At 43.7% G+C, this 24,625-nt stretch overlaps 1 protein-coding gene across 2 annotated transcripts; it reads right to left on the bottom strand.

Annotated features, from left to right (window-relative positions):
• Positions 1–1,195: 1,195 nt before the first annotated feature.
• RGS10 (regulator of G protein signaling 10) lies at positions 1,196–23,415 on the bottom strand. 2 transcript variants are annotated; one of them, XM_040606810.1, is made up of 5 exons: positions 23,273–23,415; positions 17,270–17,388; positions 15,709–15,795; positions 8,808–8,951; positions 1,196–4,533 (listed from the first exon to the last, which is right to left on the bottom strand). In XM_040606810.1, exons 1-5 carry the CDS (start codon positions 23,319–23,321, stop codon positions 4,387–4,389), a joined length of 546 nt encoding a protein of 181 aa, XP_040462744.1. In that variant the 5' UTR covers positions 23,322–23,415; the 3' UTR covers positions 1,196–4,386. The 2 variants fall into 2 exon arrangements, with proteins under 2 accessions (XP_040462744.1, XP_040462746.1); XM_040606812.1 differs by lacking the exon at positions 23,273–23,415 and adding an exon at positions 22,074–22,240.
• Between the last annotated feature and the right edge of the window lie 1,210 nt (positions 23,416–24,625).

The following is a 24,625-nucleotide window of genomic DNA, read 5'->3' as shown; positions in this document are numbered from 1 at the left end:
AGCTGCGTTTATTGCTTACAGAAAGTTCACCGAGCCCACGGCGTGAGGAAACGAGCCGCTGTGACCTTCCCCTCGTTGCAGCCTTACTGCGAGCTGAATGTCCTGCGTGTTATCCTGCCAAGGGCCAGCAGGGGGCGCTGTTAAAATTGGCTGTCACCTCCCGCATCCCAGCGCAGCCCCGTTCCGTCCCGTGACTTGCCGTTCCCTACTTCCTCCCCCCCATCCCAAGCGCCTCAGTCCTGGGTGCTTTTTAACCCCTGACTGAAACGGATTTGCCACCCCGATCAGCCAAGATACAAGAGCCCTGATGAAAAGCATCTTTCACTTAAATCCAGTAAAGGTCCCACACGGGAGCGGAGTCACGCAGCCGCTGCCGAGCGCTCGTATGGCAGCTCGGTGAAGTGACCCGGATCCCTGGGATGAAGGATGCCCCCCAGTCTGCTTTTAACTGGGGCTCTGCCAAAAGAGCCCTTGAAGCCCCTGGACATGAGCTGTGCTGGATTAGAACAAGAGGGACATCTTCTGGGACAGAGAAATGAACACTGTCACACAAACAATCGTCCTGGTGCATCAGGGGCAGATATTTGGCAAAACTGGGTGACTTTGTAGGACTTGCTGTTCTGGTTTAGGATGAAAAAAATTATAAACAAACAATTTATAAAAGGGGGGATATATCCCTTTTCAGCTTTGAACCACAGTCACAGAATCACAGAACGATCTGGGACCTCTCTCTCTATCAGGCCTAATTAGATGCAAATGCTACCCACTTAAAATCAATCTGAATGTTCGGTAAAAAAAAACCCAAACAACACATTCCAAACTGTTAACCAAATCTGAATATTCAGCCCTTCCCCCCACACACAGTTTTTCAGACCCTCCTTCTCCACATCAATGGGTTAGCAACTTGAAGCAAGCACGATGCAAAAAATGCAACAGGAACAAAGAAATGGGAGGAGATGGAGGTACAAGAAGCATCTTCTGCTGTGCAGGTGACTTTCTGCAATTCAGACAACAGCTCACTCGGAACTGAAACCCATTGTGACATCCCATCTTCCTGTCTTCCAAGAGAAAAATGGACTATGTATGACAGAATGTAAGCAACTGTGTTAACAGGGACTGAAAGCAGAAAATGGGATAACTAAGTGATCTTGGCCCAAACTCTGTTCAAAACATAAAAGAAGTGCTAGCACGTGGATTTGGTGTATTTGAGAATATTTTAATTTTTAGCTGAGAAATACACAAAAGGGTAGAGTTTAAGGCATGCAGTCAGGCACGAAACTTCTCTTGCTTGCTTTCTGTGCACACACCTTCAGTGTAAGTTCTATGAAAAGGAGTAGATCCTATCTTTAATCTCTACGTAAAGCAACTCCGAGTACCCACTTACAACCTGAGGTTTGATGCAATGTTTACAGTTGTTCCTCGAATACAGGATTTGCTTACAGGGAAACTCAGTTCTTTTTCTGTCTGTGTGATTTGTTCTATGCCACACAAAGAAAATGTCATATATTTCACAAAGTAAGTTTGATCAGTGATAATACCAACAGTAGCAAAATAACCTTCTCCACATATATACATGCTGCACTTACAGACATCTGCTTGCACGGTTTTACTTTGATTGCTCTTTTACTGGAAAACACATATAATCTAGGACAGGAAAAAAACTTTGATTTCTGCACCATGCAAGTCTAGTTGTTGGTTTTCTTTTGAAAAACAAACCAAACTCAGACATCACAAATAAGACAGCCAAATGGGGCAATGAACTTTCACTGCTGAGGCAAAAGAGTGATTCAAAGATTAAGATTTTTGTGGATTTAGGCATATTATCTTTGAAACATCATAGGTATTGAAATAAATACGATAGGCACTGAGATGCTGCTTAAAAATACATTTCTGTTTGAGTAGCTTTTGGTTGGTAGTAGTTTAAAGCACCTTTGTGTCTACTCCTATGGGGCATTTGCTCTTAAAAAGCAAATCAGACAGTACCTGATAGGGAGCATATTCCCAAGGGAAATGTTGTTTATAAGCAGCTACAAAGGAGTGCTTTCTCTCCTTAATGCACTACCATTGCTCATACAGCTCCTGGTTTTATTTTTTATTATTATTATTTTAAAACACGATAGTCAAAGACTCTTCTCCCTTACTCATGCGTTTTTAAAATCAATATGATTAAAAATGAATCTACTGCGCATCCATGTGATGAATGTAAGAGCTCATTCTGCATTTTTCCCACAAAGGTCCCCAACCTGCATTTTTCAATATCACTTAGACTTCTGCTGCAATTACTGGGAAGAGACAAATCCCAACTCCTAAATGTGTTTAAGCTGTGCACTCCCAAGGACTTCAACGGTATCAGAAGTTCCATCCTCTGCAGGTGTATTAAGAGTTCTTTATTACAGTGACTTTTCAAAACAGGTAATCCTGAGATTACAAATAGTTGGCAAGTCCAGAACAGGATGGTCCCATTTCCTAGGCCCCATCGCAACAAAAGGGTCCATGCATGTGTTTACTTTGTTCCTATCCAGCAAAACATTGAAATACAACTTAAGCATGAGGTCAAATATCACTGAAAGTGCCTCAAGCAAGATTATTACTTCACCATTAAATCTTTTGAGAGCATAAAATGAAAATTAACTCAGTGTGTAAGAATTAAATCTTAAAAACATGCACACGGAGGCAATGACATCTTTGATTTTCTAAAAATGAACAGGCCATTTAGCCCTGGGGGAAGAATCAGAACTCCCATTCCCGCTCTTACTTCTAACTATTGAAGAGCCTATGGAAACAGTTTTCTTTACACATTACCTGCAAAAGTGGCTCAGAGTTAACAGAAATAATCATGTCTACCAAGTGAGTCTGCATCCTCAAAAATTACATTCTAGAACTTAGTTTTAAAACACTGATAGCAACCATAATGTATAAAATATATCTGGCCTTTCTGACAAAAAAAAAAGAACTACAAAATTATCAAAAGCTAACTGTGCATTTAGATTAGCCAGCACACAAACAAAAGTTCAAGAAAAGCAGTGCGAAAAATGAAAGAGTAAATAATGAACGTGAAACAGCTAGGCTACACACTGCGAAGCTTGTAAATAAGAGCATGTAGCTAATATGAATTCCCAGCTTCAACTGCAATTTAGTAACACTGCAGTGAATTAATTACAAAAACATATGAACACATTAAAAATTGTAGGCCAAAGTGTGCTTTTCAGCTCTGACACGGTCTCAGGACATATGGAAGGCTCATTGGGAGCATCTTCCTTTACCACCCTGATATTTCATCTTTGATTGCTCTGGCCAGAAATAAATTCCCCCTCCCCTCAAGCCTGATGTGAGAATGGCTAAACCACAATGTCTACCCCCTGTTCCACTGCAGCTATCAAAAGTTACAATTAGGAAACCCTGAAATACTTCTCCAGGGCCAACAAAATTAGGCAGGGTGATTCTAGTAGAAAGACTCCAGTAAAACAAAGCCAGACTTTGCTGGCTGGTCCTTTGCCAAAGTGGTCTTGTCACACAGAGCAGGATTGCTCAGAAGACACAGGAGAGATCAGATGTTTCTCAATACCACCACCTGACACCGACGTTATGCTGACATGCAGGACATGCCCTGGTCAAGCTTTGCTGAAATCAGTGTGCCCAGAGCGGTTTATTAGCTGTCAGGTTTCCTAATGGCTGTTAGAAGTTCTTCAGATACTCTATCTTAGAGCTTTTGTTCCCAAGGGAATAGAGATTATACCATCCTCTGAAGAAGGTGATTGTCTATTGCAAAAAAATGGGGGAAATTTAAGAAATACAGAAACAAAAATCATGACTAGACAAGCATTGTGATTCAACAATAAAGGCAAAGCAAAACACATTATCACCTTGAAAGAACAACGTTAGATAGGAAGGGATCGGATTCTATTGAGCTGAACCCTGAAAGACACTGTCCGTTCATGATTAAGTTTGCTATGAATGACTCATCCACAAAGTAACGTGTAATGTACTCCTCAGCAGCTTCTCCCAGCAGTTCAGAACATAAAAGCCAGTCACAAATAAAAATTATAAGGCAAAAATAAAAAACCGACCACCCTATCTCCCATTTCTCATCATCATGACGCCTCACAAAAGAAAATACAAAACCTGAAAGCATTTTAATTTGTAAAATATGAAATGCAATTCATGCTATGGAGGAATACCTCAGCCTTTTAGCGAGGAAACAGTCTTCCCATGGGTGTTTGGTTATTAGCTATCATGCAAAAACAATTAGTCATTCAAGCAATTAAGGTAAGTATCTCCTAAAAAGGTTCTGAGCTTTTCAAGCCCTAAATGCAACTGCTATAAACCTAGACTGTTCCTGAGTGTAATTTAGTTATTGTACTGGCTCTCCTGAAGAGATTAATTGTATCATGTGTTGTAAATTCTTGATGCTCTTTTAGCTGCGGTCTGAGCCTCTGGTGAATTCTCCTCTTGCTCCTCGCACTTCTTATGGTTTAGGAATATGTCTGATTTTAAGAAGCGGCTGTAGCTGTCGTATTTCATGAGGTTGAATATCTGGTAAGAGGTGGAAATAAAGATAAAAACAATGACCTAAGTAAAACTAGATTTTAAATGAGAAGGATAGTATATGAATTATAAGGTATTTTTGTTCTGTTAGGACTAAAGCATTACTAAAAAGCATGACATTAAAATACACTTCAAAGTCTCAAAAAGGGCTGAATGTAGCAAACAATATTGTAGGTTCCATGGCCACTGTTTTGCAATAATGTCTTTAATAGTTTAAGAATCAGATCATGGTTTTCACAACAGCTAATTGTGAAAACCTAATACTGAAGGTGGGAGGTGATATACCATGGTCAATACATAGGATTTTACATCTGATGATCAGGTAACTGCACATGTGGACAAGCCAAGACATTACCTGGTCCCCTGCCACAGCAGCCTCAGGCCTGCAGAGCCACCAGCAGTAAAACCTAGTGAGGGTATCCTTCTGGCAGGGTGACTGGAAGATACTCAGAGGGACAAAGCAGAGCTGAAGAAGAGGTACCTTTTAGGCACCTTTCTGACTGCAGTTACTCTTATACATTACAGAATAGCTCACTATAAAGGCAGAGCATCTGGATCACAGCATCACAGAGTGGCTGGGGTTGGAAGGCACCTCTGGAGCTCATCTAGTCCAACCCCTGCTAAAGCAGGCTCACCTTGAGCAGGTTGCACAGTCACATCCAGGCGGGTTTTGAATGTCTCCAGAGAAGGAGACTCCCCAGCCTCCCTGGGCAGCCTGTGCCAGTGCTCCGTCACCCTCCAGGTAATTTCCTCATATTCAGATGGAACTTGTGCTGCAGTCTGTGCCCGTTGCCCCTTGTCCTGTCACTGGGCACCACTGAAAGGAGCCTGGCCCCGTCCTCTTGGCACTCGCCCTGGAGATGTTTGTAGGCATCGATGAGCTCCCCTCAGCCTTCTCTTCTCCAGGCTAAGCAGCCCCAGCCCCTCAGCCTTTCCTCATACGGGGGATGCTCCAGTCCCCTCACCATCTTGGTACCCTCCGCTGGCCCCTCCCCAGCAGTTCCCCGCCTCTCCCGAACTGGGGAGCCCAGTATGGGCCCAGCACTCCAGGGGCGGCCTCAGCAGGGCAGAGCAGAGGGGGAGGATCACCTCCCTCCACCTGCTGGCCATGTTCTTCCTCATGCCCCCCAGGGTCCCACTGGCCTCCTTGGCCACAGGGCCGCTGCTGGCTCACGGGCAACTTGCTGCCCCCAGAACCCCCAGTCCCGTCCCCGCAGAGCTGCCTCCCAGCATGCCAGCCCCAGCCTGTGCTGGTACAGTAATTAAGAAAAGCCTCTAAATAATTTACACAAATACTGAAACTGCAAACTGAATCCAGGCTGAAATAACTGGTTTAATCAATGTTTCTTAAACTTCTGCCAATTTTCCAATCCTTTTTAGACTACTACACAACCAAATGCCAAGACTGGTCTTGGGCAATATCAGATAAGTTGCAGGTTCCTGCCTCAAAGAGCTGATCGGGTACAGGTGTAACTTGCCAGTTAAAATGTGGTTTAAAATTAGCGATGGATTCAATTAGGCTTTTCGCTGGCCCAAGACCTGCCCTTTTTCTCATAGCCAGTATACAGCTAGCATGGAAGAACAACGTCAGCACCGAGTATAGCTTTTCTCTCCCAGGGCTTGAGTTTAGGCTTATTCCTCGACGTAACTGCTTTCTCTTCTATTTATACCCATTTAAGACAAAAAATCTAGAACTCACTTGGAGTTTTCTGAAAACAAAATGGCTTGGGAGAGGAGCCTGGAATCTGTTCAGGTGTCAAGGTCAGAACTATATTTTGCTTGGTCTCAAAACAGAGGGGAAGGAAAAAAGTAAACCTCAAAACTATAATTGAGGCAAAACCAAAGCCTACATCACCCTCTGCCTATTATTTCACTGGCAGAGCCTCTCTGAGTCATGCTTCATGACTGATTACATCTTATGGTACTCAGAGTAACTAAATTTCCAAGACGAGTTTCTGGATTCTGACCTGCATGTGTGGATTACTAGAGCTTTACCTTTACATGCCTTGTTTCTAACTGATAGTGCAAACACGTAACAAAACTGTTTGTTAGGGGTAAAAAAAAATAAAATCTCAAACTGCTTTTTCATTTCACATCCTCAAGGAACCTGGACAGATAAAGGCAAACACACAAAACTTCAGTGTTCTTGTCTGTGTGTTTGCTGAAATAGCTCCATTGCAAGTAAATTATATGAAGCATGTTACTAACCATTGTTCGTTTACATTCTTAAGTACTTAAGTTCACATTTAAAACAGTGGAAACCTTGCTTTATAAGCTACATATTGGAAGACTAAAATTCCCAAAATGCTCTCTCAGTGTAGACCCAAATCAATGCAGTTAAGCAAAGTTAAATTACACCTCCTGGCACTGGCTCGCTACAATATAATGAAATTTATCCAACCAACTCAAGGGGGAAAAAAAAAAGCAAGGAAGACATTGCTCGTTAAAACTTCATAAGTCAGTGTTAAGAACTTAGACCCCTCTTGCTCCTGGTATTATTTAAAGCATCTCCCAGAGAGAAAGAGCTCTGTAAAATCAAAATCTTCTGGAGTCTGGTCAGCCAAATGCGCAGAACAGAAAGATTTTATAATCATGTGCAAAAGCAGAATTCTCTTTTTCCCTCCTCTCATCACCTCTGTGGAGCAGGAACATTTACCCTGTAAATATTTGGAAATCTAGAGATTTCTAAGACCCGCTCTAACACCATTTCTTTGTTTAGCATGAACAACTGCCTCCAAGTTACTTATTTAAGGCCATCCCATGAGCACAAAAACACACCCCACAAGCAGCCCCATTTAAATCAGTAGGTCTCTAGAGAACTGAAGTGCTAGTTACCAGCAATGCCATAGACCAGACTGGCTTTCAAGCTCTGCCTTTTTATACTTCAGACACACAGTGCCAGCAGTAGTTAACACTGTTCTTTAGAGAACGAATTATACCACTCATCATAACTTTATAAGGATGAAAAACTAGAGAAAACCATAACTCTTCCTGAACTATTATCTAACAGCAATAAACAGAAGCTTCAAGCAGTGGAAACCTGCAACAACCCATAAATGCTCTGCATTTGGTTTTAAAAGTTCACAGACTTTCTTCCCACACCAGTGGGATTCCTCTACCCCTGATCTAGCATGTTTCCAGTTCAAGTATTACTATTCCCATGCTGTTCATGTGCATACTCGCTTGCAAAACCGCAAAACCTTTTAACTTCAGTAGTCTCTCTAGCTTCATCCACCCTGAACTGCACCGCTTAGATTTACCAGAAAATTTTCTTTCCCCTCCCCCAAGTCAGAAGTTCTTCCACGAAAAACTTTGCTTCTTCACATGGAAACTGGGTTTCAGACATTTCCACTGCTAATGACTTAGAATCTGCTTGAAAGACAGCAGAGCCTTTGCTTCTCAGACCACTTCAACTGACCCAGTCGCTGTGCAAGTAACATATTCAATGCCTGATGTGAAATGGGTTGAAAACACTATTTAAATCTCCACAAAAAACCCAAATGGAAAATACAGGTAGTCCTGAGGATGGTGCAGAAATTAAAAATAGTACAGACTACAAGTGCTGGAAAGCTGCAGATAAGAATGACTCACTTGGTAACTTATGCTTCAAAATAAGCTAAATATCAAGAAAATTTACCACCAAAAGACATGCCTGCAAAATGTCATCTAATTTCTGCCAGACCTCCCAAGTTCTACAGAAAAAGGCAAAGCAGATACTAACTCCTCTTTCGAGTTTTGTGGGCTACAGAAGTGGAAGCTTTTCAGAAAATTGCATTATATTTAAATCAATACAAATACCAAAACAAAACAAAGTGAAGAATCTTGAGCTCTCAAGGAAACCAGTGGCAACTACGGAAACAAACATCAGCAATGACTCAGTGCAAGTGAATACACAGGAAAACGTAGGCACAAAGTTAGTCAGCTGGGTGATTCTCAAGCTACTGGCAGAGGAACCCAGGAGAAAACTTCATCCCATTTTCCAGGAAAGTCCTGCACTAGGAATTAGCATAGTTGTGTTGAGTCTTTTAACTAATTGGCGCTAGTTAGACAGGGCCAAGAACCTGGGGTATGGTGCATCCACCCTCAGAGCAGCTACACTAATATCCCAAACATGGAAGCAACCCAGCTCTGTGCTTACCTGTTCCCTCCATACCACAGCAGGCAGATTCTCAACTTCCCTACACTAGCTTGTGCTTAGAAAGCAGAGTCCATTAAAAGCAGATAAAACCCAAAGAAACTGTTCTTGCAGAAAATAATTTTACCTGGTCCTGGAGCTTCTGAAACATGAGAGGGTGAGGTGTCTCCAAAATGGTCTCATTCAAACGGGACTGCCCTTCCACATTGACTTGGGAGGAAGCTTTACTGGACAGGAAAGTCATATATATTTCTTTAGCTTTTTCTTGCATCTGCAAAAGGACATATTTATTTAAAGAATTATTTGCTGTGGGAATATTCTCTGTATTTGCTATGTTTTGTTGGAGACTGCTCTAGGTCACCGGGTTTTTCAGGTTCACATTCTAAAACCAAAAATTAGTCTGAATTAAAAATGAAAAGTAACAAAACAAGTATGTATCAATTAGCTTATTTGCGTACCTTCATTTGTACTGGAGGAAAAACACCTCTGTAGGCCAACTCCTGAACTGGCAACATTAGTGGAAGCTATCAGTACTCAGCACTTTGGTTAAACAGTAGGTTGCAATGTTTGAATCTGAGTATCCAGTGTAAAACTGCTCAGAATCATCAACTGGGCTTTGTCTTTACTATTTAGAAGGCTATTTTTACTAACAGATAATCACTATGTGCAAGGAACCCAGAGGAAAAAGCACTGTGAAAACTTAGTCTTACTGCAAGGCAAAACCAAGCAAAGTTAGCACGTAATCCATACTACTGCTAGATAACCTCGTCATACTGCATGCTTTGTCCTAACTATGTTTTTACCTCAGTGCAGCTCACGTGCAACACTGACTAGATGATTAAAAAACCCAACAACTTTGCTAATAGTAAAAATAAGACTCTCAGGAGCCTCTGAAGGCTAATAAATAAGGGTAGGTGTGACCTGCATTAAGCTGTTTGTTAGCTTTTGCCCTGATTTCAGCAATCGTGCTTCAGTGTTCTTCTCTTGATAAATCAGTAACAGTGATAACGTTTTGACCCAGCCCAGCATCTTTAGGCTTCAAAGCAGTAAACGAGTGGTCACAATCTCAGAAATTCAATGCAAGCTCCCCCTTGACCAGAAGGTTGGATAAGAGGATGCCAGTGGGGGAGAAGAAAGACAAGCCAGGCAGGAGGCAAGCCTCCCTCCTGCAATCTGCATTCTGCACACCGAAAGCAAAGCCCACGCAGCAGCAGGCACTGTACGATCCCAGGACATGGGTACTCATCAGTGCTCCCCACTGCACATCTAATGAGCAACCGCATGTCCAGATCAGCACCAACTCAAGGGCTGTGTCTTTGATGGGAAGCGAGCCTGAAGAAGGAAGCATTTAAATCCTTGTCCATGAAGGAGTCACAGAATTTCTTTCATGTTTTACAGCTGAGAATCAACATTTGGGGATAATTAGAAGAAAAGCTACACATGTTTGACAATTCACAAGACCTAAAGAGTTAACTCTCACTGCTGAAGGGGACACAAATTTTTCAGGAGTATTCCTTTTTAAACCAGATTATTCATCTGATAGGTCATGTGTCAGGTGCATTAGGTCACAATGAAGTGTTTTTAACATTTTCCAATCTTTCCAGTTTCACAGGCCAGGGAGGACCAGGTCAGCCACGTCTGTTCTAAATGAGCAATTAATCCAATCAATCAGTTGCGACTGCTTTAACTAGTAAAGTTAATACCCTAATGCAGAGTAAAGGTACCTTTAGCTATTATTGCATACAAGCAAGCACAAGTGATTGTACTGTCTCAGTCCTACCTAAATAACTTTTGAACCTGCTGTCCAATTTCAACCATATTTAAGAGACGGGCAAAGGACTGAGAAATAATTACCCTCCTATTGATTCAACGGAAAAGAGCAGCAAGAGAAAGGAAAGGGAGAGGAACAGCAGCACATGCACCAAGGGAAAAGCTGCAGTATATGACCAAAAGTTATGTACTTGAACTGCTAGCTAATCAACGCACACATAGCTCCTTGTCAGCCACAAGATGCTGTTCGCCCATGGAAAACAGGAGCAAGCTGGGCACTGTAGAGAATGAGTAGAGGAAGGCCTGAGGGGAAACACAAAACTAGAAGTACTGTGAGGAAGTTTAAAGAACACGGTAGAGGAACAAGAGGATTGTGTGGGAGGTTGGTGAAATGGGGAGGATCTCTGGATTTTGTGGGGAAGAATGACAAAGAAAGGAAGTGAAAGAGCTGTGGTAGGGAGGAGGGGGTCATTGGAGAGACACAGGGGACCTGACTTTATAGTAATGGGGAAATATGGCAATGCACAGCTAAACTTCACAGGTTCTGCTGCACGGGGAATAACTGTTACGCTAAGTCTGTGCTTTAGTGGCAGAACATCAGTTTAACTACATTTAAAAAAAAAAACCAAAAAAAACCAAAAAAACAAAAACCAAAGAGAAGACAGTACGGTTAAAGTTGCCAGTATGTTTATACATCCCCAAATGACATTCAGGGAGAGCTGGTTCAAGCAGAGGAGACAGCGATGTTCCCCACTCAGTGGGTGGCATTCTTTGTTCTGCGTCAGCCTGAAACTAATGCCTCAGCACAGGGGACTCTACTCTGGAATTTAAACAACACTTAAACGGGGATCTTGTTCACAGGTGGTTATTAAAGGATTTCTGGCACTTTTCACTTACATCTGTGTGCTCACCCCAGCATCCGTGCCAAATTCCCATTTGAAGAACAAAGTTCTGTCTACAGAAACCCCCCTCACTATTTCAAGTGGATACAGTATTTTTTCCCACTTCCTTTCCTAAGGTCAAATTCAGCTCTCAAGCACGCGTGGTTCCCAAATGAGGTGAATGGAAGTCCCAGATGCTCATCAGAACAAGCTCCAGCAGTTAGCAGCTGTGCAGCATTACCCAGTCCTGCTTAACCATTGCCACATTCCACATAGGAAGTGGCAGAAGAAACTCTTGAATAGGTACACTTTGTTCTGAAATTGTCCTCTACAAAACTTCTCAACACAGGCATTTTGGTGGGTTTTAGCAAAAGCTGAAAAGATTTCCTGTTGTTTGAAGCATTTGTTACAATCCATAATTTACAAGCTGCAAGAGAAGAAACATTTAACCCCTGGGAAGTAGCGCAATGGACATGTTTATTTCATTGACAGTCACAAATGCAACAGCATATGACTAACTCCAATAAAATATTTAAAGTTCAATTTTATTCACTTATCCCCACCACTCCCATTTCAATAATTAAATGTGTCCTAAGATGAGAACCATATGGGTGGCAGAAGAGATCACTGCTACAAGTGGACTTGACCTAATTCCTTCCTCAGTCTTTGCTAAAAATCACTTTTCTATTTTAACTTCAATTTTAAAGGAATATCCTTTTTTTTTTCTTTAACTGCAGAGATGTGTCTTGAGTTGAGGGGAGGAATTTGTGCTTTTCTGCTGCAAGAAGACAGGCTGAATTCAGCCCATCTAAAATCTGCCTAGCCCAAGTATTTCAGTTTGCTTGCTGCCCAGCTCCGCAGATGCTGAAAACCTCCCCTGCTCCTTGAAACACGCCTGCATTTTGTATAGCCCACCCAAACAGGAAAACAAATACAATCTCACAGAGCAGTCTGGTCTGAATTCCATTTCTGCCTTCTCCTGACTAAGCATCCTCACCACTAGTCTAAAGCCAACACAACAGCCAAGAAGAGCCGGGCTGATCCTTGCCAGCCCTCCCTCCGGTCCGGTGATCTAGCAATCCTGGCCACACAGCGGCTCACATTCAAGAGGAAGGGGACAGAGAAGATGTATCTGCACGGCATCTTGCAAGATCTGCCTGTGTTGGCTTGATATAAGTCAGCTTCTAGGCTGAGCCCACGTGACTGTGGTTAGAGTAACAACTGAACCGAATTTAGTAAGTCTTGAGGAAGGGCCCAGGATATTTTCTTAGAATGGCACTAAGGCAGTGAGACAGTTTGCAGCCAACAGAAAGCCGCAGAGCGAGCCTGCACCTACCTGCAAAGACCAGAAGGGACATGAGGGAAGGGCAGAACATTTAGTGAGCCAACCACTCTGACGACGGTACAACAGCCTGTACAAAACCAAACACTGCTCCGGGCTGACATCGAAGGGATAACAATAACACTAGACACAATGAATACTTAATCCACTGGCCAGGTGTGGTGACTTTTGTGCAAGTTTAAACCAACCAAGAAAAACTCCATGCTAACACTCTCACATCAAGTAACAAAACATTTATCTTATACTTTAAAAAACAGAAAACAAAAATCCCATTCAATCCAGGTTAAATTGAAATCGGCTTCATCTGACCAGAAGTCTAAGTATCTATGAGCTGGTTTCTGTGGTAAACCAGTTTTAATGAGAAGCAGGTTATAAAACAAGTAAAAAGATGGTTTTAGAATACTTTGCTCACATTAGATACAAAATGATTTCTGCAAGAGTCACTTTCAGAAGACAAATTCGTGCTTCATGCTATCATAAACACTGGAAAGATTTCTGGGTTTAGTGCTTTTTCTGGCTTTGTAAATGATCTAAACAAATCCATCCATAAGCAGTAGCTCTAACTCTAAGTCTGTGTCATTCTAAAGCACATTTATTCTAGCCAGCCATAATAGCTTTGGCAGTAGTAGATTCCAGATTGACCATACTGTGTAATGATCGGTACTGCGTAATTTAGCTAAACTTAAGTCTCTGTCCATTCATTTGGCAATTCATTCAAGAATTCACTAAGTTACTATCTCTATACATCAGTTTACCATTTCCTGTACTAGCATGTGCAATCCTAAAATAGCTAAAAAGATGGAAATTATTTAGGAAGGGAAAATACAGTTATTATCCCACTGCAAATGCGGGACCTTACAGAAGGATTTTCCACTTCCATTTCCATTTCAAAATGCAGTTTGATACCTGTCCAAGGGGTATCAAGAAAAGGCTACATACCCCCTGGCAAGGACACTGTACAGGGTACAAAGGAAAAATATCTGCCTTGTACAAAGCAAAGGGTTCTTCCTATTTGGTCACGGACTGTTATGCTGGCCTCTACTTCACCACCTCAGAAAGCAAATGTTTGTAACGGAGTAGAGAGATCAAGAACACATAGATCCCCAGCCCATCATACTGAACACAGCAGCCAAGACGCTGCATGGACATCTGGGGACAAAAGAGAGGAAATGCTTTGTCACAAAATGATAATAATGAGATCTGCAGCTTGTGCCGAAGCAGAGCCAGGTCAGTGGGAGCGACGGTACCACATTTGCCCAGGCAGGAGGTTGGCTTCCAGTGCAACCCAGACAGGCGGCAGCTGAAACATTCCTTTACAGGCAAGGGGAGAGGATGACTCCCAGCCCCACTCTACCTACTGACACTGCTGCCATCATAGTGGCATCCAGCACAGTTCTCTCTTTTATCCCATATCATTTACTTCCTTTCTCTTTCTCCTTACATCTTACAGAAAAATAGCCTGATTAGTTATTCTTTTCTGAAGACTATCTGCATTTGTGGACCTTAACGAGGAAGGGAAGCAGTGAAATACACAAAGCTGAAATACTGCTAAATATTACAAAGTGCACAGTCAAATTGAACACTTTCCTCTTCTTGCAAATACTTGTCTTCTTTTTTTTATGGATCTATCAATATACAAAAATATTCACAACTGAAACAAGCAAATTGTTTTAAGGGGAATGCTTTTTCAGTGCAAAATATAGAATATTTACAGAAAGTAGACTCCTCCCTCCCCCCTCCTCAAAAATATGTTTTGTTGAAAATCCAGGGTAATTTTTTGTTGAAAACCTGCTGGAAACAGTTTTAGCTGACAATATTGACTGAAATTAAGAGAGGAATCCTGCAGTCTGGATACAGCTCTCTTATGCCTGCACTCTGTAATTCCCCTAGTAGCACAGTTCTGCCACCTGATTCCTATTCCTTGACATTTATGACGTTACTAAAAGCATGTATGGTCCCATTTGAACCAGGTTTAACTGGCATTTTCTCAGCCTCACCTGCTCATGGTACTCTACTTTGGCCAGAAGATTGCAAAAGGGGCTGTACATTTTTATCCGTTGCCTTCTAAAATGCTCCCTTTGGCAACAAGAGCTGCAGACACGTGAAAAGCGTAAAGGTGGGATTTCAAAAAAAGAGCTTATGGGATTTAGGAGTCTGACTCTCAAGGACAGCGATGCTCAGCTGGAGTTTTGAAACAACTTCATTTCATGTTCACGGAATCCTCATCTCAAAGATTAAATAAATTTGGAATTTCTCAAAAAAAAAAGAAAAAGAAAAAAAAATTACAAAACCTTTTCCAGAAAGAAGCAAACAACACACGGTACATATTTTAGGCCTGACTCTATAGGCTTCAAACCCTAATTGTGAAAGTGGATCCTGTGTTCCTGGTGGGTCTAAACACAGACCAAGATTCAAGCAGTGAAAAAAATTCAATTGACGTAGCTGACTGAAAAATTTCCAATAGAGTATTTTCTACTAGATAATTATAGCTTTCATGAAAATGAAAATGATCTGTAGGTATCAATTTGAATAAATACTTAAATGGAAATGTCTAAATGGATCCTCAATTTCTTTTGTTTTGCAACTTGTAATGTGATAAGGCAAAACTTTTCTTTTTGGCATCATAAAACGTTTTGTTTGCACTGTTTGTTATTTTTATGTCCTGCTAAAATATTATAATGGTATATATTCTCATGTAATGAATTTTCTATGCTTTAAAAAAAAGTCCTGAATTAAATATCTTTATATTTTCAAGCAAGATGGTGCAATATCACTGAATTAAACCTTTTGCTATTGCCAAGCAACAACAAAAGTTCAGTTTTCAAAACATGAGAAACAACAATTTCAGCATTTTGTTTTGATTCGAAATAAAACCAGCTTTGTTTCCAAACAATTCCACCACAATGATTTCAGCACAATTCCTTCAAATATATTTATTTGCACCCACATGAAGCATGTTATACAACAGAAACATTATAGCTCCAGCTCTGCTACAGAACCTTTGTTGAAAAGTAAAATTCATTTCAGAAACATACCTGTTTTTTTCCCTGTGTTTTCTTAAATTCTTCACATGCTAGCCAGAACAAAACATTTTCTTCACTAAATTCTTTCTTTAAAAACTCCTAGGGAAGAGAGAAAACAAACAAAACTTAGGATCCAATTTCTCAGTTGTTTTTCTCTCTTCCTACTATAGCCATTAAAACTAGAAGCTGCCTACAGCTAGCTTTACCAGGGTGTGAGTTTACATAATACGGTGTAACAGAACTACTGCATTAGTGCATCTGCACACTACCAAGACACAAATGAACAATCAGATATTCAGCACTTTGAAAGCACATTCCAGGAGAATGATGAGCCACATTTAATCTCAGAGCATATCAGTAACCAACAAAAAGGGATTCCTCAGTCTCCCCTAAATAACTGAAGCAATGTTATGGTCATTACTCAAAGGAAAATCCAAAAATATATGAATTAATTAGCAGGTGAGTATAATGACTATTCTAATAAGAGTCACAGATCACTTTAGATTCTCATCTAGTATCTTTCTGGGGGTTTTTTGAGTAAAATCTCTACAAATAAAAATTTCTAAACATGATTGTCATTGGCAATAAATTCACTTCAGCAAACTAAAGCAGAAGATGTATTTGAGTTCTCTAGACAGTGTTTAAACAAAGCACATTCCTCCAAAAGTGAGGCGTGTTTTAAAATGGGGAAAAATGTACACTAAATTTCTTTTTAAAATGTAAAAACTGAAATATTTACAGCTCTAAGATCACCAGTTTTCTTAAAAGTGTTAGAAAATAGAGACTAAGTAACGCCAAGAATTATATAGCACCAAGATTATTTTTTTTAAAATATTCTAAATCACAGTGTTTTGTAATTCTAATGTACATCACATTTCCAACCAGTCTGGCAGGAAACGATTTTATCCCAGGGTATTTTATCAGTGCTCGGTATAGCAAAACCATACTCAAGTAGGTAGTTCCCATTCCTACAGCTAATATGGCAAGAAAGCTTTGCCTTGAAAAAACAAATTCGCCACCCTCACCTAATTAAGCCTCAAGCCTGCATTTTGAGCTGCACAAGCCCACACTCTGTAGTAAACTTAAAGGGAATTATTTTCAGTACAGCTGCTGCAACACAGAATAAGAGCCACATGCAGTTATGGGGCTCAGGAGCCGTTAGTGGTAACTCACTGTTTAAGTAAGGACAATGTATGAGAATAAAGAGTGCAGGATCAGTCCTCAGTGATAAATAATGCTTGGCAAGAGAGACCAGCGGCTCAAGGGCTGTAGTTTATCCAACAGTAACTTAATCCTTGCAACAGCTGATAGATCCGATTAGAAAAATGCAACCAAAAGTCTTCCATGTGCCTTACGAGAGCAAGCTGCAGTGGTAGAAGGCAAAAGGCACTACTTCAGAAGCTCAGCAAATGCCACAGCTCCAGTTCTGCCACCTCTGCTCAGGGTACGTATCTAGAAGGATGCACGCCTATGTGCCTACAGCACTGCCACAGCAGCACCATTCATGCTGCGACTCATTCAGCTTTAAATGCTAATTTCGCTTTATAAAAATATCCATAGTTAATATAGCAACCCTAAATCGTTTCACTCCTTCTGGATCTTCAAGGAGGTTCTCCAGTGATGTAGCCCATTTTGAGGTTCCTTTCAAGGTTTGGTGGCTGCTGCTTGGGTGACCCTCACTGTCATTTATCTCTGGAAAAAAATTAAAAAAAGCCATCTTAGTTAGAAGTGATTAATTTCACATGCATTTCTTCCCCACTGCCCTCTGCATCCTTGGATTACAGCTGCTCTCTTTAAAGGAAACACCATAAAATTGAAAATAAACACACACACATACTTGAATTGTGCTTTGCCTGCAAGGAGGCAAAAATGCCTTGCAGTTATATAATTCATGAGCATGTAAGCAGGCACCGTCGCTGTTTTATAGGAGTTCAAGCACCTTTTGCATGTGGAACACAGTGACCACAGCCTGTGTAGTAAAAGGACCATTTTTCTTTTTTTCTGACACTGTCGGCGACATTGGCTTCTAGAAAGCAAATCCTGGTCAGTCACACACATGAAATTTATTTTTAAGAAAGGAATCACCACTGGAGGTTGGGAAAAGGCAAAGAGAGAAAGAAAAATAATGTTTTGTTTAGCAGAACAAGTCCAAAATGTTAACCTAGTCTAACGGGAGGAAAGACAGCTGGCAGAAGAGCCTCATTCCAGCTGAGTCAACCTGTTATTGGGTAAGTGGTATTTGGGTGTTTTTTCTGTTTGCTTGTTTGTTTTCAAGTCTGCCAAAGTCCTGCTTTTATAAGGTGTACTGGACTGTACCCACATCTTATCTGCCAGCCAGCCTTCTCACAAACAGGAGAGATGGTATACATTTTTGAATGTTTTTATCCCAGGGACAAGTACGTTACATCCAAGGCTGGTGATGCCAAAAAAATTGTTTGCTGGCTACTCATCAGAAAACCTATTACTTGGGAAGACTCCAGGAATTTCACTGCTGATCTGAAAAACTCTGAAACAGACATAAAGCACTTGGCGTCCCTTCCTCTCACACACAAAATGCCCAGAGAAGACAGCAGGAATGCAGGCCATCAGAAGTCAGGCTAAGAGCTTTCCACACACTGGAAAGGTGCACAAAACTCTTACTGTAATCAGTACAGTTTCTATTTATTTTTATAACTCCTTCATTTCTCCCTATCAACTTATTTGAAATATGGATCTTAGTAACTTCTGCTTAAGTTCCGTCAAAAAAACCCTTTTTCCTCCACCATGAAACTAAACCTCAGCAAGTATCTGAAAAAACTATCTATGCAGATATCTATGCAGATGCCCTTTTCAGCTGGTAGCTAGAATGATAAATGCTAAGGCTAAAGCCCTACAAAATATTGGCACGACAGCAAAGCCTGTTGAGTTTTGGTTGGTAGCAACCTGTCGATTCCATTTGTTTTTCTAACAGTGAGAAGGACCACTGTTTTAAATCAATTAACATCTCCTCCCTTGATAGCAGTGGTTTTTTTACACAGGAGAAATTACAAGGCTGGAAAAGAGGTAACGGAGCCACCAAGAGATCTTCACTTATGCCCCAGGTAAATACAGATGTAAAAGAAAAGAACGTTTCTGAAACGATCGAGCAAACGGTCACTGCAGGCTACATTTTTCATGTGTAAATCCTGTCTCTCTGTTGTCTGTCCTGCTCTCGCTCTGTGGTGCAGTGACAGCACCAACTTTAGACTTCTTACACAATGAATGCATGACTCCATACCTGCACTAAACCTTCCAGGATCAAAGATGATAACCAAGTTGGGTAAGCACTGTGACAGATTGGTCCCCAAAGCAGCAAGAATAGCTACAGCTCTGTGTGAGACACAGTCTGCTAGTTAAAGGTCAGGAGTCAGAACCTGAGGATTGTCTCCAAACCACTACACTGCAGGCTTCATGTATGACACAAGACTACAGTGAGTTAACTCTGCCTCAGTTTCCTCTCCCCTCATGCAAAAGGATGTGATTCTTGATTACTGCCTGCAAAATTTATTTTAGGAACCTGACTCAAAGTATCTCAGCATCTAACCTCACTAAAATCTGTGAGATTTAAGTGGGAATAACCAGGTACATTGAAGCAGAACACAATTGCCTCTGAGGAGCTTGAATCTTTTGTTATCTGAAGCTCTTGTTTTCTGAGGAGCTGCAGAATGGCAGCTCTGTGTGTACAGGTGCTAACGGCCTGAAGAACCAGGCCATTCCCCTATTTAATATATGATTTAGCACAGAACTGATGGGAGTGAGATTTTATTTCTAAGGGAGGATGTACATGACTTCTTCTTATGCCTGTTCTGCTACACCTTGTGGTACACAACTCTGTCATTTGTTTCCTCACTTAACCAGCTCCCCGCAACCCAAAGAGTACTGTGATTCTGAGATGAGGCTTGCCCATCCATTGCTTGTACAATGCAACCCTTTAATTTACCCTTTGCCTCGCTTTTATTCGAGCTGGCAGTTCCCCAGCACAGAGGGTATGGGAAGCTGCAGGTGCTGGGCAGCTCTGCTGAGCCAGCGTGGGTGCCACCAGCAACCACAATCCCAGCTCAGCCCAGGCTACAGCTCCCAGCATCAGTCCACACTGAGGCAGGGGACACCAGCCACAGTGTCTCAGTGGAGGCAGATGCTCAGACCGCCTGCACATAATCAACACAAGGTCAGAGAACACTCCTGGACCCTGCTATCAGGTACTGCAGCACAGCTCTTGTGCTGGGCAGTCCCCCCAAAACACAGTTACTGCATCCAAACAGGCTGCTGGGGACATCACCTGCCTGGTACCACCCTGCCAGCTGTGCCTGGGGCAACACAGCTGGCAGGGGCCAAAGCCACGCCAGGGATTGTGCCAACAGCTCTGGAGAGCTCAGGTCTGTGTGCATGGCACTGATCAAGCTCTCTCCCTCCAGGCTGACCATTCATCCCCGTGCTCAGGATCCCTTTGCAACCACGATAAAACATTAACACTCCCCTTCAGTGAGAATGTAAATAGGCTGCATGTGACACATGACAGCGAGAAACACCCTGAAGTTTATGGGGATATTAAAACCACTGGGTATTTTTATTATACCCCATCAAATATGCCATCACAAATATTTTTTCTAATACAAAAGTGACCCCACCTCCACATGCTGTTTTTATTTACCCGATTTGATGTGAGATTTCTAGATTTTTTAAGACCTTAAAATAGGAAAGAGGTTTTCCCCACAAATGACTCAAGAAGATAATGCCCACATGCACATTTCATAACGTGTTACTGAATTACCTTAAAAATTATACTTCCGCTGAAGTACTATTTAATGAAAGTCTGAAACAATTTATTTTAGAAGCAATACTGCAATAAATGTAATTACATGAATGACCCTCCTGAAACCTATTTATCTCTGTTTGCTATTTATAAAGATAACTTTCCCCTATTAAAATCATCTAGCCAAAAATTTATGTAAGATACACTGGGAAACAACAAGCTCAATACCAATGTTTACCAATCAAAACATATACATCAGCATCATCATTTAAATGAGGAAGGCAGACATTTTCTGTTACTGAAAACCAGGAGACAATTTTGTGCATCAAAAATTATTACAAAATGGCAGTTCTTCCACCAATATTTCTCTAAAAGTAACACAGAGAATGTACAACAGATGATAAATATGCTAACTACATTTCTTGATATCATAGGAGAGTGCTTGCTATCTTTTATACAGGTCAGAAACCAAGAGGCAGAGAAAGCCAACAACGGATTCACTGCGGAGCACAGTTGTAGAGTCTCTGCTGAAGCAAACCTTCCACTGAGCGTATGACCATAACACAACTGCTAACATGATGTGCAGTGGCCAGCTGCTCCTAAAAGCACAGCAAATGATTAAGTGCTTATTTTAACAGCACCGTTAATTTAGAGAAGAAGCCTGTACTTCTCTAAATTAATGTATTTGGAGCCAACTAATAGGCACTTATATTAGCTGGAGCATTACTTCAGAGAAGAGTCCTACAGAAGATGCCTTCCCCCATCACACAATAGCACTGCCATGTTAAGAGTGCGAATAAAGGCTCTTTGTAAGCGACAGATGTAACAGTAAGTGCAGCACTAATAACACTGTAATTATTAGTTGAAGTGTGGTATCAAAAATGGCAAATATTTGCCATTCTCCAAACAAGCACTTGGACTGAAACCACAGAAAGCATCAAGAGCATCGAATTTACAACTCAGGTCAAAACTCATGGTTTTGGCTCTTGCTTTCGACAAGCACAAAAAAAATGTGGGAACCCATCAAACTTTTAGAGACTCAGCCACAGCTAATTGAGTTAGACATGCTAATCCGTCTGCCTTCCAGAAGGGCTACACACTGCAACGGTTTCCCAAGCTGCTGTCACTCTCAAACTGTTGATACAGTGGCCTACGTGGCACCATATCAAACAGCACAGGCTCACAGCCTTCACAAAAATCCTGCTGAATGCATTGCCTACCTAACTGCCTCTTTCCCACACACACTTTTCGCAAACTCTGTAACAAAAGACAACCGGCACACACATATGACAGAAGCACCAAGTCAGCATATTCCCTATTGTGTATTTAAATGTTAATAAACAAAGTTAAGAAAAGCCTTCTCAATTTCTTCTTGAAGAACTGTTGATTGCACCGCCTGCATTTTCCCCTTTTTCACCTGGATCGTAAAAGCTGCGAGCCACAAACCTTTATTATTACTTTAAAAGTACCCAGATACCTTGTCTTTTCCTACCGTCACCAGAGTGCCTGTCCAGCAACAATCACCAGTCCAGAATTAATACATCCAAGGTTATGAAACAGTGGGAAATTTCATAAGCAAGCAGCTGAAAAGGGAAAATTCCCTTACTTTCCATGTATCCATGTGCCACTGGATGGATCCTCGCACAACAAATTTTTCCTAGTAGCAGCTGAATTGTAGACCTTTTCGCTAGAGAAAGGCTGTCCTTCACATGCTTTGGTTGTTCAAAGCATGAACCTCAACATCCTCTTTTGTCTGTCTCTTACCAACAGATGGCTACTGGATTCCACTTTTAACTATAAGGAAGGAAACTAAAGGGACGTTCCGCTTTTGTAGCATCTCTGGAAGTGTTCGCCAGACATACGTCCCTTTGAAAAAAAAAAAAAAAAACCAACAAAAAACAAAAAAAACAACTCTAGACAAACACAGCGTTTGGCTTTTCTTAGAAAGACTGTAACTCTTATTGCATGTTATAAAACGGAGCGTTGTTTTCGGGGGGGTTGAGTTTGTAACTTCGACTCCAACTGTTTTAGCAAGTTCCCGGCTTTGAGCCGGCCGGCGCGGAGCACCGGGGAGCGCGCCATGGGTGCCCGTACAGCACAAAGGCGTTACGGCGCCTGCTGCAGGGCGAACGGCGAAGCCCTGCGTTTGCCGCTCCGTGGCGATCTCCGCTCCGGTTTGAGGCGCTCCCTCCCAAGGCAAACTCCTCAAAGCCCCTTTAGAGCTCGAACAACCGCGCACTGCCGTCCCGGGCTAGCGCCTCGCTACCGGTAACGGCGACAGGCAGAAGCTCGCCGTGAAGATCTGGCTGACGAGGCGTCAGCCCCGGCAGAGCCCGGCTCCCCCCTCCGTGCGGCCGCCGGAGCGGGGAGCCCGGCGCTCCCCCGCGGGCACGGCCGGCCCCGCAGCGCCCCGGCGGCAGGCCCCGCCGCCATGGAGAGCCGCGGGACAGCTCCGCGGCGCGGCGGGACCGCCCTGCGGGGGCTGCAGCCCGCCCAGCCCGGCCGGACGCGGGCTCCAGGGAGCCGGCGCGGCCCAGGTAACGGACCTGGGCGGCAGGCGCTGCCGGGGCGGGCTCCGCGCTCCCCTCAGCCGGTGGGGCCGCGCCGGGGGCCGCCGAAAGGGCGGGAGAGGCGCTGCCGGCCAGGCCCCCCCACCCCGCTCGCCGCCCTCCGCCCCGGGAGGGGGCTCGGCCCCGCTCTCCTTCCCCGGCGCTCGGTGGGAAGATGAAGCGCAGCCCTTCCCCTGCCGGCGGCGCTTCCTCCGGCGGGAGCGGCCGGGGGCCGCGGGCACCCCCCACCCCTTACCTGACGGCGGGCGCTTCCTGCTGAGCCGGCTGACGGCCCGGTTAAACATCTCGGGGGCGGCCGCGCGGCCCCGCGCTGCCCGGAGCCGAGGGGGCGGCCGCGCCTTCCCCGCTCCCCTGCGGGAGGCGCCCCGCGCCGCCCCGGCCCGCCCCGCTCCGCGCTCCCCGGCCCCGCCGCCGCGCACGGGCCGCCCCCCGCCCCCCGCCGCGCCCCGCCCGCCGCCCGCGAGGGGAAGCGGCGCCCGCCCGACGCGAGGCCGCCCGGCCGGGGCGCGCTGGGGGACGGGGTGGCCGCCGGGCTCAGCGACCCGCGCACGGAGACGGGGCGCGCAGGGCCGGGGCCGCCGCCTCCGCGCTCCTCCCCGCGCCGCAGCCCGGGCTGAGGGGAGCAGCATGTCCACGGTACCGGCAAACTTGGCGACGGCGGGTCCCGCCGCGCTGCCCTTTTCCCAGCCCAAGGCCCTCCGCGGCCGGACCTAAGGGGCTCCACTCCGTCATCGCCACTGCCACCTCCCTTCCCCGGGCACCGATACTCAGGTCACCCACGTCCCTCTCCATCCCGGCTCCTCGCCCCCCCGGACCCCAGGCAGCTCTCTACCCCCAGCACTCGGCCACCAGCCCCACTCGGGCTCCGCCGAGCAGGTGCACGAACCAAAAATGGTCTCAAAAACACTCCCCCGTGACAGTCACCTTCAGGAACTGGTGTACTTTCTTACGGAAAGGGCCAAGTTCCCTGTGTTGGAGTGACTCCTTTGCTCTTCCCCAGCCACAGAAAATTACTTCTCAACAAGAAAAGCTAACTTTAACGCAGGTATTTGCACCTTCAGAAATAACTTTTTACTAGAATACCTAAAAAAAATATGCAGCATTGTAGCCAGCATGAGAAAACTGTGTAATTCTGAAAAAATCGTAAGCCGTCCACAGACAATTATCTCAGGAAACACAGAACAGCAGCAGTGGGAAGCAAAGAGTGCTTCAATCCCACGGGAAATAGCACCAATACCTAAGAAGTCCCCAAATGCACTGCTAGCAGACAAGTGAGCACTGGTTTTACTCCCACCGAAGGCAAATGCCATCCTGCACACACAGCGACACGTTTACAGCTAGCTCTGTTCGCTGAGGGAACATGGATGGGCTCCCCGTCTCGCAGAAATGTATGGATGTTTTTCACTGATGTGCACGAGGCCAAGATCTTGTTTCCTGGGAATTGGTGACACCAGAACACTGAACACAAGAATAAACTGCATCTGCGTTTCCAAAATAAACAGCAGCACAATACCTTCCAGCTGAAGTGATCTGGCCTGCGCACCACTGGACTTCTGCCTTCAGTACCAGGGCCAAAAGCTGTGTTCAC

This window comes from Falco naumanni, chromosome 9 (assembly GCF_017639655.2).
Source record: "Falco naumanni isolate bFalNau1 chromosome 9, bFalNau1.pat, whole genome shotgun sequence".
Classification (NCBI taxonomy): domain Eukaryota; kingdom Metazoa; phylum Chordata; class Aves; order Falconiformes; family Falconidae; genus Falco; species Falco naumanni.
The sequence above is the reverse complement of the archived record's forward strand: the minus strand, read 5'-3'. Positions and strand labels throughout refer to the sequence as shown.

Excerpts from the sequence above, each read along its gene's own strand:
- RGS10 (XM_040606810.1), bottom strand. The coding sequence starts at position 23,321 with ATGTTTAACCGGGCCGTCAGCCGGCTCAGCAGGAAGCGCCCGCCGTCA. Across the intron at positions 15,796-17,269 it reads AAGGAGTGAAACGATTTAGG|GAGTTTTTAAAGAAAGAATT; the intron begins GTTGCTATATTA and ends TCTCTTCCCTAG. Across the intron at positions 8,952-15,708 it reads AAACACAGGGAAAAAAACAG|ATGCAAGAAAAAGCTAAAGA; the intron begins GTATGTTTCTGA and ends GTCCTTTTGCAG.